General features: G+C 38.7%; 1 protein-coding gene across 1 annotated transcript in view; it reads left to right on the top strand.

The window, feature by feature from the left end:
* Positions 1-14,700, top strand: part of PRKAR2A (protein kinase cAMP-dependent type II regulatory subunit alpha) — a 142,042-nt gene that overhangs the window by 52,271 nt on the left and 75,071 nt on the right. Inside the window, exon 2 of the mRNA XM_032781796.2 lies at positions 4,254-4,289. Within this exon, the coding sequence (XP_032637687.1) occupies positions 4,254-4,289 (36 nt within the window). The remainder of the gene's footprint in view (positions 1-4,253; positions 4,290-14,700) is intronic.

The raw sequence follows: 14,700 nt of genomic DNA, 5'->3' as shown, positions 1-14,700 counted from the left end.
TTGAGGGCTTTATCAGTCTTGGCAGACACTCCATCGCATCCTGAATTCTAGCTCCAGGCAAGCAGCAGACACTTCTCAAGTTTCCCAGTCTGGATGGCAGATGGATGACTCAGTCCTCCTTAAGGGGGAGTCCCCGACCACCACCTGTCTCCTCCTCTTGGGTGTGGTGGTGGTGGTGAAACCCTCATCCTTAAGACAATGCATCCCATACCTTCCGGTGAATGGAGTCTCCTTCTGATCTCTTCCCTCAGATGATTCTTCCAAACAATTCTCCGCTGTAGTACCTGTGCAGAGAGCCTGAAAACAGCTTCTTATTTGCACTGTAGGTACACAGATTCTCCTCTTTCTTCTTCTGGAGGTCACGTGCTGCTAACTTTCTTCCCTGTTCTGCACTGCCCTCTCTGGTTCTTCAGCATGCTGTGCCTACAGTACCAAACACTTCTGTCCAGGAAGCCTTCCTTTTCTCTGATGCAACGCAGGGTTGATACATATTTCGCTAGTCCTTCAACCTTCACTTCTATCCTCTGGGAGAAAGACAAACATGACACATCCTGTGTAGGTCATAGTATACTTTCCTCAATCTGAACCTTAGAGTCCAAAAATGAGGTACTAGCATGAAATCCTCTAAGCTTAATTACCAGCTTAATCTGATACGGCCACCAATACAGGACTCTGAGTGCCCGATAATTCTGGGGATCCCCCAAAGACCAGTCCCCTGGATCTTAAAATAAAGGAAGTAACTCTTTCCCTCACTAGTGCCTCTCCTAGCTTTCCTCCCTGGGTTACCTAGAAGATCACTGGATTCAACTCCTTGAATCTTAAAACAGAGGCTTTTCACCTCACCCAGAGGCAATACAGATTCAAGCTCTGTGAATCTAAAAAGGGATTCCCTTTTCTCCCTCCCTTCTTTCTCCCTGTCTCCCCCTCTTCCCTGGTAAATACAGACTCAATTCCTGGCCCAACTAGGAAAATCAAACAGGTCTTCAAAGCAGAATTTTAATAAAAAAGAAAGGGGAAAAAAGTAAAAGTTATCTCTGTATCTAGAGGTAAATATTACAGGGTCTTTCAGCTTATAGAGAAAAAGCTTTCTCTCAGCAGAATATAACAATTATAATAATTTCAGCCAAATACACATTAAAACTCTACCAGTCAGATACACAGTTGCAAATACAGAAACAATCAAAAGACTATAACCGCCTTTTTACTCCAATACTCACTATTCTGAATATATAAGAAACTGTAGCAGGGAGATTGGCAGAAACCTGGTTGCATGTCTAGTCCCTTCCAGGACTCAGACAGAACAAAGCAAAACCCCAAAACCACAAACAAAGGCTTCCCTCCACCGAGATTTGAAAGTATCTTGTTTTCTGATTGGTCCTCTGGTCAGGTGTTGCAGATCACCGTTTGTTTGTTAACCCTTTACAGGTGAAAGAGACATTAACCCTTAGCTATCTGTTTATGACAGCTAGTCCTTCAACCTTCGCTTCTATCCTCTGGGAGAAAGACAAACATGACACATCCTGTGCAGGTCACAACAGCTGATCACTCAATATCCATATTGTCTTCCTTCTAAGAGCCTCTTCAGATGTTGTATTTACTGCTTACAGAAGCCTGAAAGGCAAAAAGCTATCAATCCCATATCAATCCCAGCTATGTTAGAAGCAAAAAATTGAATTGCTCAGTCATGAGATGAAATTGTACTTCAGCAGAAAATTCTGTTACCCTGTGGTGATTCGGAAAGTTAGTGTGTAATAAAATATGGTGGGTTTTTAATGTACCAGCACTTTCATGTTATGACTTCTAGTAATAGTCTCTATCTTTGTCGTTTTGTTATGATACTGACTTGTTCTGGTAATAATAGTAGCTATGTAATATTGTAGATATTTCATTCGTAGTGCAATTCTGGAATGTTAACCTGCCTAAATATGATAGCTTTTGAAAAATGTTCAGCAAACTTCACATTTCAGACTCTGCATCCATGAAAGTGAAGGGGCAGTTTTTTCATTTGCTCTTGCACTCATATGTGAAGATTGATTGATTGATTTGTCTTGAGGAGTGAACTGCATTTAGAGTTAAAATTACTGCATCCCTGGAGTAAATTTGTGAAAAGGTGCCATAAACTGCTGAGTTGCATTTGTGTGTACAAATCAGCGTTTCCAACAGGTAGCATTTAAAAGTCGCAGATCTACTGCGCTCCAAAATATAAGGCAAAGTAATTGTTCAGGTCTTAGGTGATGCCTTGGTATTTACAGTCAGTGCACTTTACATGAGTGAGGCACAAATTGTGCTCCTAATATAGAGGATGTCTCTGCAAGGAAATATCAGAAAGTGCTTTTATGCTTTGCTCTATCAGCCTTGATACATGACATACAAATTGTGTGTGTGTTGGTACACTCCCCTCTAAAGTTCTATGATCAAATTACCATGGCAACGTTCTTATGAAAGATTTAAAAACAAAAGAAATTTTTAATAAAAAATTGAATGGAAAACTCCATTTCACATAGCCACTATAACACTCTTATGCATGGTTCATGTGTGCTTGATGTAGTAGAGTGTTCTTGGAGAGACTCCATAAAAGTGTCTCAAAATATGTAAATGTGGAAATAGAGATAAATCTGATCCAAATCCCAGGCTTCTTGCTTTATTTCTTCTTTCCTTTCAGCAAAATACATAATAATTCTCAGGCCCCTGCACTTCCCTGGTCCCTCTCACACCTCAGTCTCTAATAATTTTCATTCATCCCTACTTGTGGTTGTCCATTCTTTCTTCCACTTGAAAGATTTTTTTTCCGTATGGGTCTGTGATTCTCTGTCTCTTGAGTTAGCACTGCACATTGTTCTTTATGGTAGTCTGCCAGTGTAGCCATTCTAGCTGTTGGTTGGGCTTGTCTGTAGTTTTGATTGCATAGTTTCACTTTCCTCTCCTTGGAAGGAGACTGTGAGGTTTTGATTCTTTCTGTACTGCTATTCTTTCTTCCACATAGGCAGAAAGAGTGGCCTTAGTGCCATTATTTGTCTTCAGCAGCACCACTCAACTTTATCTTTCTGCTTTTGCTTGCTCCACTCTTGATTTAAAGAAAGTTATCTGTGCAGATGCAGAAAAGACAGAAGTTTTTCAATAAATATTTCTGCTCTGTATTTGGAAAAACAGGATGATATATTCATATCACAAGAGGAGGAATTACTTTTCAGTCGGTTAGTAATGAAGGGGGTATTGAACAGCATCTGCTAGGGATAAAACAAAAAATGAAAAAACAGCAGACCAAGATAACTTACACCTGATTCCTAAAAGTTGGCTGAGGAGATCTCTGGCCTGCTAATAAAGTTATTACTTCTCAGAAAGTAGTTGTCAATAGGGAATCATGAAATGGGGGTATTTTGAGTGGGATTCTGCAGGGACTGATTCCATATGTGATGCTATTCAATATTTCATCAGTGATCTGCCGTAAATATAAAACCATTGATGGTAAATTGTAGAGAAAACATAGTGGCAAATGGTGGCAGGACAGCTATACAGAATAATCCAGACCAGTAGTTTACCTGGGCCCATTCAAACAGAATGTGTTTGAATATAGCCAAATGCAAGGTTATAATCTAGGATTAAAGAATGCATGCCATACCTACAAAATGGAGGACTGTATCCTGGAAAGCAGAGACTGAAAAAGATCTCTTGGTCAAAGTTGACAAACAACTGAGCATAAATCCCCAGTGCGATGCTGTGGCAAAAAGGCTAACTCAGTCTTTGGATGGATGAACAGGGGAGTAGGAAAGTGATTTTACCTCTGTGTCCAGACATGGTGAGATTGATACTGGAATACTGCATCCAGTTCTCATGTCCACATTCTAAAAAGGATGTTGAAATGTTGGAGATGGTGCAGAAAGAGCCATAAAAATGACTTGAGAGGCTGAAGAAATGCTTAACAGTGAGAGATTTAAGGAGCTCAATCTGTTTATCAAAAAGAAGGTTGCGATGGTAACCTGATTAGTGTAATGGGAAGAAAATACCAGTACTAAAGGGCTGTTTTATTTTTTTATCCCATTACATTCTTGGTAAATCTAGCTTAGCTCTAAATATCCAAACTCCTCCTGGTACATAAGGAAGTGGATGAAGAGTGTATGTAAGATTTTAATAGGATGGGATATAAAATAGAAAAAATATAGTGGCATTACCAATGTGATAGTTTTGATTCTGAATGACTTATTTTAGCAAACAGTAATTTCACCTTTAACTGATTTTTTTTCTTTATTTTGCAGCTCCAGTTATTAACAGATTTAACAGAAGAGTATCAGGTAAAGTTTCCCTTATTATTTTAATACACTTTTGAAAATATTTTAAATATGTACTTATTGAAAGCAATAACTTTCCAGCTTATGTGGCCCGTTCACACTTGTCTTTTGTATTTAGCACATTACATACAATAACATAGTAGTTATTCTGTTTAAATAAGTGTAATTCTCTCTCTCTCCCCATTTATTTATTTTATAAATCAATAGATGGCAAATTATAGGTTAGCACGAAACCCTTTTTTCTATTAATGACAATTTCAGGCTTTAAGGTAACTTCAACATTAATAACCATTCAGTCCAGATAACATTTGTGAAGACCTTTATCACAGAGGCCACAGAAAAGACTCATCTAAGTAACTCTGGGAATGTTTCAGCTTCTTTCATTTGAATCTGCTGCTATTTCTTCTTGCTTATCTTCCAGATTGCTGTCAGTTTTATCTTTGACCAGAATGCAGAAAGTTAGGCCTTCTCCAATAGACCATATTTGTCACTTGGTCTAACCTGAAGAGATGATTATCTTAAGAGCAGCAGATGCCTACGCCATGCCTCCGGAGACTGATAATAGCTAAAAATTAGACACGTGGGCTAGGTAGTATCTTTTATTGGGCCATCTTTTGTTGGTGAGAGAGAGAAGCTTTCAAGCCACACAGAGGAGCCTGAGGAAGAGTTCTCTGTTGCTCGAACGCTTGTCTCTCTCTCACCAACAAAAATTGATTCAGTAAAAGATATTATCTCATCCACCTTGTGTCTCCTAATATTCTAGGACCAACATGGCTACAGCTACACTGCCATAGCTAAAAATGTCAGATCTGCAAATGTCCATTTGTTCAGGAAGCATAATTGATGAATTTGTTCCCAGGCATAGTTCTTACACATGATTAAATATTTTGCAACTTTCTCATTTGATTTTACCATCCTTTTTTTTAAGTTGACATTGAAAATGAGTGGTATTGAACCATCAGAAGGTTAAATATAAAAAAAGGAACTCCACTGTTCTGCCAGTGTACAGCACAAATCGTCTGAAATTCTCTTTGATTTTCATTTAACTAAACTTGGATAATTGTCCAGTAAATTAGTTAATGTAGTTCTACTTTAAAAAGTACTTTTGTGAAAATGGCATTGTGCGTTCCATGTTCATTATCTGTCAATTATTTCTTGTTCAAATATTCTCCATTTTTAAATAAAAAGATATTTTTTCTAATTCACCTGTGCAAATTCAGCCTGAGGTTAGACAATTGAGATGGTCCTTTCCAGTGATAGTGAATGAGAAGGAAAGATCTTTTAGGACCTTTGTATTTTCACATGTAAAGTCCCCTTGTGACCAAATTGTGTCCTCATTTACACCTAGGCAGCCCTATTAGCCTTCAGTGCAATTCCTCAGGTTCAATTAAGGAGATGATTTGGAGAAAAGGGTGTTGCTGCACATAAGGAGGTGGACTATAATCAGAGCTTTTTAATTCATGTAAATTATTTTAACACTACCATATTTGACTATTGCATTGGTGAATTTGGAGGTACATTGACAACTTGTTAAAGCACCTTATTGGTGTGGTCTCAAGGCATTTTACATTAACGTAAATACTAAAGTAATCCATCCTGAGAACTAGTAATTGGTTAAAAGCAATTAAATAAAAAATGTAAGTGAGAAAATGGAACTGTTCCAGATGTCCAAAAAAAGTAAGCTCCATAGTGAAGGGGCAGAATGGCTAAGTGATCATTGAAAGGGGACGTACTTCAGCACAGAATATGCAATGAAATGCCTGTATCAGTGGTCTCATTGGTGACCAGTGCAATAATGAGTCAGTCTTTATTGAGAAACAGGGTACTTGTTTATGAAGGCCTCTATATGTTAGCATGAACTGGCAGTGAATGTAAAACCAGATTACTAACGCAGGCAACTGGGCTAAAATTATGTTAGGTAATATGGTTGCAACTTCAGCTTTTACATTGTACATTGTTGATAAATTTATAGGAGTTGTAATAGCAATGACTGAACCTTATTATATTAGAGTTACATGGAGCTGTCATACAAATGTGTGATTTAAAACTGTACATCTTATAGTCTTATACTAGTTTTTATTAGTCTTATGTTTTTAAAACCTCTTCATGATAGCTTTTTTTGATGTGGATGGGGGGAGCAGTAGACATGGTATATCTTGACTTTAGTAAAGCTTTTGATACTGTCTCGCGTGATCTTCTCATAAACAAACTAAGGAAATGCAATCTAGATGGAGCTACTATAAGGTGGGTGCAAAACTGGTTGTAAAACCGTTCCCAGAGAATAGTTATCAGTGGTTCGCACTCATGCTGGAAGGGCGTAACAAGTGGGATCCCACAGGGATCAGTTCTGGGTCTGGTTCTGATCAATATCTTCATCAGTGATTTATATAATGGCATAGAGAGTAGACTTATAAAGTTTGCAGACGATCCCAAGCTGAGAGGGGTTGCAAGTGCTTTGGAGGATAGGATTATAATGCAAAATGATCTGAACAAACTCAAGGAATGGTTTGAAGTAAAGAGGATTCATAGACTAGAACTAGAAGGGACCTCGAGAGGTCATCAAGTCCAGTCCTCTGCCTTCATGGGAGGACCAAATACTGCCTAGACCATCCCTGATAGACATTTATCTAACTTACTCTTAAATATCTCCAGAGATGGAGATTCCACAACCTCCCTAGGCAATTTATTCCAGTGTTTAACTACCCTGACAGTTAGGAACTTTTTCCTAATGTCCAACCTAAATCTCCCTTGCTGCAGTTTAAGCCCATTGCTTCTTGTTCTATCATTAGAGGCTAAGGTGAACAAGTTTTCTCTCTCCTCCTGATGACACCCTTTTAGATACCTGAAAACTGCTATCATGTCCCCTCTCAGTCTTCTCTTTTCCAAACTAAATAAACCCAATTCTTTCAGCCTTCCTTCATAGGTCATGAAATTCAATAAGGACAAATACAAAGAACTCCACTTAGGAAGGAACAATCAGCTGCACACATACAAAATAGAAAATGACTGCCTTGTAAGGAGTACTCCGGAAAGGGATCTGAGGGTCCTAGTGGACCACAAGCTAAATATGAGTCAGTGTAACGCTGTTGGAAAAAAAGCAAACATCATTCTGGGATGTATTAGCAGGAGTGTTGTAAGCAAGACATGAGAAGTAATTCTTCTGCTCTACTCCGTTGTGACTAGGCCTCGGCTGGAGTATTGTGTCAAGGTCTGGGTGCCACATTTCAGGAAAGATGTGGACAAATTGGAGAAAGTCCAGAGAAAAGCAACAAAAATGATTAAAGGTCTAGAAAACATGACTTGTGAGGGAAGATTGAAAAAACTGAGTTTGTTTAGTCTGGGGGAAAGAAGACTGAGAGGAGACATAACAGTTTTCAAGTATGTACAAGGTTGTTACAGGGGGAGGGAGAAAAATTATTGTTCTTAACCTCTGGGCATAGGACAAGAAGCAATGGGCTTAAATTGCAGCCAGGGAGGGTTTAGGTTGAACATTAGGAAAAACTTCCTAACTGTTAGGTTGGTTATTGTGTAGGGAGGTTGTGGAATCTCTATCACTGGAAATTTTTAAGAGCAGGTTAGACAAACATCTGTCAGGGATGGTCTAGATAATACTTAGTCCTGCCATGAGGGCAGGGGCTGGACTAGATGACCTCTTGAGGTACCTTCTGTTCCTATGATTCTATAAGGTAAGCCTCCTCCACTCTTGGCTTACATAGCAGGTCATGAGCAGAGGTGTAAGATAAACATGGGCAAATTAATTGATGATGAACAAATAAAGCATAAGCAATGGAAAGAGTATTTTGAAGACCTGTACAATGTCGTGACCACGGTAGATGAAAATCTCCCAGAGAAGTTTGCCAGTACAAATGGGGGAGAGAAGATGCTTGAATTCTTAGAAGACAACGTAAAGATCTCTATAGAAATTTTGAAAAAGAAAAAAGCGCCAGGAATTGACAACATAATTGCAGAGCTGTTGCAAGCAGGCAAGGAACATGTGATAAAGGTGTTGCACAAGCTATTTAACAAAAATTACAAGCAAGACCAAGTGCCAAGTGAATGTGAGAAAATAAGAGTACCAATCTATAAAAAAAGGAGTTAAGAGTAAGTGAAAGAACTAGAAGAATCATCGTATTGAGCATGCCGACGAAAGCATTCATCGAGACGTAGAGAATGAAGAGGTACCTGAATGAAGCAGTGCTTACAGAAGAGCATGTTGGATTTAGATAGAGATGAAGTACAATAGATCAGGCATTTGTGATAAGACAGATATTGGAGAAATACCTAGTGTGATGCTGACTACCCTGGTGCCCGCTCAGGACTGGGCTGTAGGCTAATTCACTCAAAGTTAATAACAATCCAAGGAGCAACAAAAGGTATTGTAGTATAATCAGGCCTATTCACTTGTGTATTAGTTTAGTTAAAAGAAATGTTAAAGATATTGTCTTCATTTATCTATGTTGATTGCTACTGCATTACATTATGTATATTCCTGTAACTAGTTAACCCTAGATCAAACGTGTGTGTTAGTGTTAAGATGAGAGTATACTTGATGTGTAAACTTCATTAAAATTAATGGATTGTTGTTTGCTATTACTTTACCTTTTACATTGTGTATATTCCTGTAATTAAATTACCCATCAAATGCGATTGGAGCCTTGGAAATATAAATGAAGAAGAGTGCTAACTTCAAAGCAAGGGCCATTATGTTTGACAATGGAAATTCACTGCTCCACACAGGAAGACATTGTTCAAATTGTCGTTTTTAAGCAGACACTATAATACTGATTCAAAGGAATAATCCTTATCTCTGACTGCTTGGAGTCTTACAGAGAGGGTATGAAATGCAAAGTGGAGATCCGCAGAACATCAGGGTTCCATGAAAAGATTTTGGGAAACTAGCAGTGTATTACATCAACTGCTATCATTTTGGATTTACAAACTTTAACTCATTATATTTAACTGCTTTAACCTCTCAATAACTCATTTTTTCTTAACTAATAAACCTATAGTTAGTTTACTATAGAATTGGCTGACAGTGTTTTCTTTGGTGTGAGCTCCAAAATACCAACTGATCTGGGGTAAGTTACTGATCCTTTGGGATTGCAAATAACCAGATGTGGTGTGATTGTTTTGTTTTTGGGTTTTTTGTTTGTGACATTATCACTAAGTCTAGTTTGTCTGGGTGACAGGATGAGCCTGGAGTGCCCAAGGGAACTGTCTGGTACAGTGATCCAGGAGTTCAAATTTGTTATTGGCTTGGTGAAATCTAATTTCTGACGTTCTGACCTAAGATTGGCACTCACAGTTATGAGCCACTCCAGACAGTGTGACACCTAGAACACAACCAAACCTGTTGCAACAACTTTATAAATTTCAAACAGGCTTCTGATAGCATTTTGCAGAAGGGGTTATGGCAAGTCTTGAGAATGCATGTCATTCCTGAGTAATTGATCAATCTGATAGAAAAATCTACAGCAAGTTGAGGAGTGCAGTGAGAGTAGAGAGGAAGCTGACTGCATGGTTCAGGACAACTGTAGGAGTGAGATAAGGATGCATGCTATTGCCAGATCGGCTTAACTGGGTACTGGAAGCAGCAATGGCTGTAGCGCTGACAGATGGAATGAGAAGTCATATTACATGGGAAGACCGTGAATAACCTTATAGTTGCAGACTATATTGACCTCATGGCTTTGACAAAGGAGGAGTATTTACAGAGAATAACTAACGAGGTAGACCGAGAAAGCAGAAAACTTGGATTGAAGATCAGCATGGAAAAGACAAAAACTATGGCAACTGGAAGACAAGAAAAAGAGGTAAAGATTAAAGATAGAAGTGAATTAGAACAAGTGAGAAAAATTTGTGTACCTTGGAGGATTAATATCAAAGAATGGGAATTGTGAAGATGAGATAAAGTGAATTGGACTAGCCACTACTGCATTTGGAAAACTCTACAAGATGTGGAAGGCTCATTTAGATAAAAATGCGTATTTGTGTATGAGAGACACATGTGGTGGCGATACTGGTTTTTAGGTTGGAATGCTGGAGTCTGAGGAATGCTCACAAATGAAAGATATTGACTGCAGAAAGGAACTGCTGGAGGGGAATACTGAGTTTCAAGACTATTAAAAATATAGTTTAAAATGATTTAAATTGAAGATAGTCTGGCTTTTCCCAAAGTAATTTTATTGTTTGAGGCTCTGTTCTTTTCAGATTTCCCAGTCTTTTGGGGTGATTTTTTTTAAACGTTTCAGCCCAAACTTTTCAGCTATTTTTGAGAGAAAAAATTCACCCTAAATCCTTTCTCTTCATATCTAGAGAGAGAGAACGTCGTGAACAGTTTTAGATTGTGGAACCTTTTCTATATAACCAACAACCTCTAGGAAATTAAACCCGGAAACTATATTGAACAAATGGTACAGTTGCATGGTTAAGTGCTTAAAAATTCAAGAAATGACAACAAGTTTCCATGCATAACTGCAGCAGCATCCCTCTGTGAATATGCATTTTGATAGTCGTTACTTACATGATATTATGTGAGAGTGGAGCATATATCATTCAGCTTTTTTCTTAAGGCCTCAAATTAACATTTGTAGCATCCTGTAGCAAACTTTGGTTCTTGTATATTTAAGTTATCCAATATTTCTGCATTTGCAATCATTCAGTGTAAATTTGCATCTGTAAGGTCTGCTTTTTAATAGAGAGCCTTGATCCTGCAAGTTGTTTTGTGCTAAAACTTTTTATGTAATTTGGACTCTATGCAGGTGCAGGGAATGTAATTTATACATAAAAGCAGCAGAGTCCTGTGGCACCTTATAGACCAGGGGTAGGCAACCTAAGGCATGGGCACCGAAGGCGGCACGTGAGCTGATTTTCAGTGGGACTCACACTGCTTGGGTCCTGGCCACTGGTCCGGGGGGCTCTGCATTTTATTTAATTTTAAATGAAGCTTCTTAAACATTTTCAAAACCTTATTTACTTTACGTACAATAATAGTTCAGTTATATATTAGACTTATAGAAAGAGCCCTTCTAAGATCATTAAAATGTGTTACTGGCACGTGAAACCTTAAATTAGAGTGAATAAATGGAGACTCGGCACAGCACTTCTGAAAGGTTGCTGACCCCTGTTACAGACTAACAGATGTTTCGGAGCATGAGCTTTCGTGGGTAAATACCCACTTCGTTGGATACACGAAAGCTCATACTCCAATACGTCTGTTAGTCTATAAGGTGCCACAGGACACTCTGCTGCTTTTACAGATCCAGACTAACACGGCCACCCCTCTGATAATTTATACATAGTTCCTTCTTAGGTGCAATTTACAAGGTAAATTAGATTCACTGTCACATTTCTCTATTGAAAATTTAGGTAGCCTGTATAGATAGATGTCCCTCTCTCTCTATCCCCAGACTTTCACTTCTATCATAGATTATGCTTAATCTGTAGCATATTATGTAAGAGATGTTCATTTTGTGCTTGTTATATGAATAACATCAGTGGATTTTGTTTGGTGTAAACAAAGCAGTCCTCTGTACTGCAGGGTGTTAAATACATTAATCTCAGGCAGTGGTTCTCAATTTATTTCATATCTTCAGTTGTAAATAAAGTTGCAGTTCCATCAAGAGGTTCTCTAATTATTTTGGTTTATTTATGTATAAAAAAATTCCAGGGTCTTAACAGTGACATTAACAATAATAATACTGTATATAAAAGGTCCCAGGTAAAAATAGAAGCTTTTGAAGTGTGATCTGAAGGTCAGCTAACTTTGGGTTCTCAGACCAAGATGGGAAGTTAGTTCTGCAATCTGTGACCCTTTACTGATTCCCAGTAAATCTGACTGACTTAACCTGAGTCTTTGAACTGCATTTCTGCAGTGTAGTGGATATTGCGTTTGCCTTGCATGAGGTTTTGGTTTCAAAACCAGGCAGAAACATTGCCTTTAGGAAGTCAGACTAGCTGGAGGTGGTGGAACTGAGGGAGACTTGTGTAGTGATTGATTTTGGGAGTTTGTTTGGTTTTGATAAGCACTTTGTTATCAGAACTCAAAGATGTAATTACAAGTTTATATCTCAAAGATTTGAGTACGTGTTTATTTTATATGGGAGCTTACTTCAATAAATTTAAGCACTTGAAAGACCATGATCCCACTTGAATATTGCTGGAAAGACCTTATTCCAGTTTTCTAAATACGTTCTCCCTCCCCCACTTGTTATGTGTACTTGTGCTGATTATTTGCAGCCTTTTGTGGTTTCTGATGTCAGTTAAGTAATAAGACTGCAAATGACTTGTAATTTGGTCTACTATTGGCTTCATCTTTATAATAAAACTTTAAATGCCAGGGATGCAGAGAACTTATGAAATTCTTTGAGATCCATGGATGTAAGGTGCTAGAGAGGCACAAAAATATTTTCCTTTCTGCCTTTTAAATTCAGCATTACCAGGAAATTTAATCTCCCAGGAAAGTTTAAGTAGGTAATAGATTTGTTCTCTCATAGCCTTGTGCTTTGGATGGAAGGTAAGGAGGGCTGGTTAGTGGGGTTTTTTCTAAATTGATAATTGAGTATATCAGTTTGCTAGAAATATATCCTTGTCCTACATTCTTGTGTAGGTCACAGAGGTAATATTTTCAGCTAAAAATGTCTCTCTAAAACTTAATATTTTTATTAATATTTTCAATGAGCACTTAAATGCTGGATACTAGTACAGAATCCTAGGATAGATACAACCTTTGTCACTGGTACATGACTTTTGTTTGTTACATTATTATCTGCAACCAGAGGAGCTACTGATCTTTGCAAAGATGAATGTCATTGACTAATTTTGGAATATATTTGATGGAATTATTTATTTATTAAAAGTAGCTTTTGCACATTATGGATTTGTGTATTATCACCCCGCTGCTGCAGGGTGCAAAATTTCAGGCCCTTGTTGGTCTGTTTTCTGTTGAAGGTAAAACCAGTGACAGTCTATATTTTGACTATAACTTATTTTAATAGCATTAAACACAACATTTCTTGAACAGAGGTGGTCAAACAGCCCTCAGGCAATCCTCTCTCAGGAATCTTGGCTAGAACACCAGTGCTCTGTTCCACAGGGTGAACTCTGCCCCAAGAATCCACTCCAGTTAGAGTAAGGCAGAGAGCCAGCTCTCTTGCTGTTCGGAAAGCTCCCCCCAGAAAGAAACTGCATCATAAAACTAAAAAGACTGCAGCATTTCTTTCAAACGGTGTTCATGTGGTACGAAAAAGAATTTAAATTATTGTAACTGTGCCATCTGCATTGTCACCATAACAGCATAAATGCCACCTGGCCACAGTGGGTGGAAGCAGCAATGATGGAAATAAAGGGGTGATTATCAGGGGCTGCATTTCAGATTTCAGTGAGAGGCCAGAGGCCGCTTCGACCCTTGGAAGCTCTTGGATTTTTTGAAGGATAAAACATTAAAAATCAGTGTATTTGGGGACCTTTTGTTGTGATTATTTCCAATATTTGAATAAAAATTCATATAGGTTTACTATAACAAAATTGCTAACACCGACCCCTTTCACTTGGGTTGACAGCAGGATTCAAACTTGGATCTGTCAAAGCTGAAAACACAAGCCTTTACAGCTTCAATTAAGAGAGTGACTCCTCCAGCTAGTAGCTTTAGTAGGTTCTTATTTTATATGGAGCAGTCACCAGCAGGGGACAGAGATGCACTGAACTAGATAGGATAATGGAGACTGTGCTAGGTGGGTGATAGCTAAGAACTTAAGAATGGCTGTACTGGTTTAGACCAATGGTCTATCTAGCCTGTCCTCGAACAATGGCCAATGAACAGAAAAGGGCAATTGTTGATTGATCCATCCTGTGTCATCCACTCCCAGTTTCTGGCAGTTAGAACCTTAGGACACCCAGAGCATTTAAGATAACGTTAAAATATTTACTGTAAACCAGGGGTTCTCAATCTTTTTCTTTCTGAGGCCCTCCAATATGCTATAAAAACTCCATAGCCCACCTGTGCCACCACAACTGGTTTTCTGCATATAAAAGCCAGGGCTGGCATTAAGGGGTAGAAAGCAGGGCATTTGCCTGGGGCCCCACACCACAGTGGGCCCCGCAAAGCTTAAGTTGCTCAGGCTTCAACTTCAACCCCAGGTTGGGATGCTGAGTTCTCCCAGCTTCAGCTCTGCACAGTGGGGCGTTGGTGTCCTGCTGTCATGGTATAAATCCCCACTCTGAACCTTAGTGTCCACAAGATGGGATACCAGCCTGAATTTCTCTAAGCTTGATTACTAGCTTAGAACCTGTAGTGCTGCCACCAACCAGGAATTCCAGTGCCTGGTACACTCTGGTCCCCCCAAAACCTTGCCCGGGGAACCCCAAGACCCAGATCCTCTGGATCTTAACACAAGGAAAGTAAACCCTTTCCCCC

This window comes from Chelonoidis abingdonii, chromosome 17, assembly GCF_003597395.2.
Source record: "Chelonoidis abingdonii isolate Lonesome George chromosome 17, CheloAbing_2.0, whole genome shotgun sequence".
Classification (NCBI taxonomy): Eukaryota; Metazoa; Chordata; order Testudines; family Testudinidae; genus Chelonoidis; species Chelonoidis abingdonii.
The sequence above is the reverse complement of the archived record's forward strand: the minus strand, read 5'-3'. Positions and strand labels throughout refer to the sequence as shown.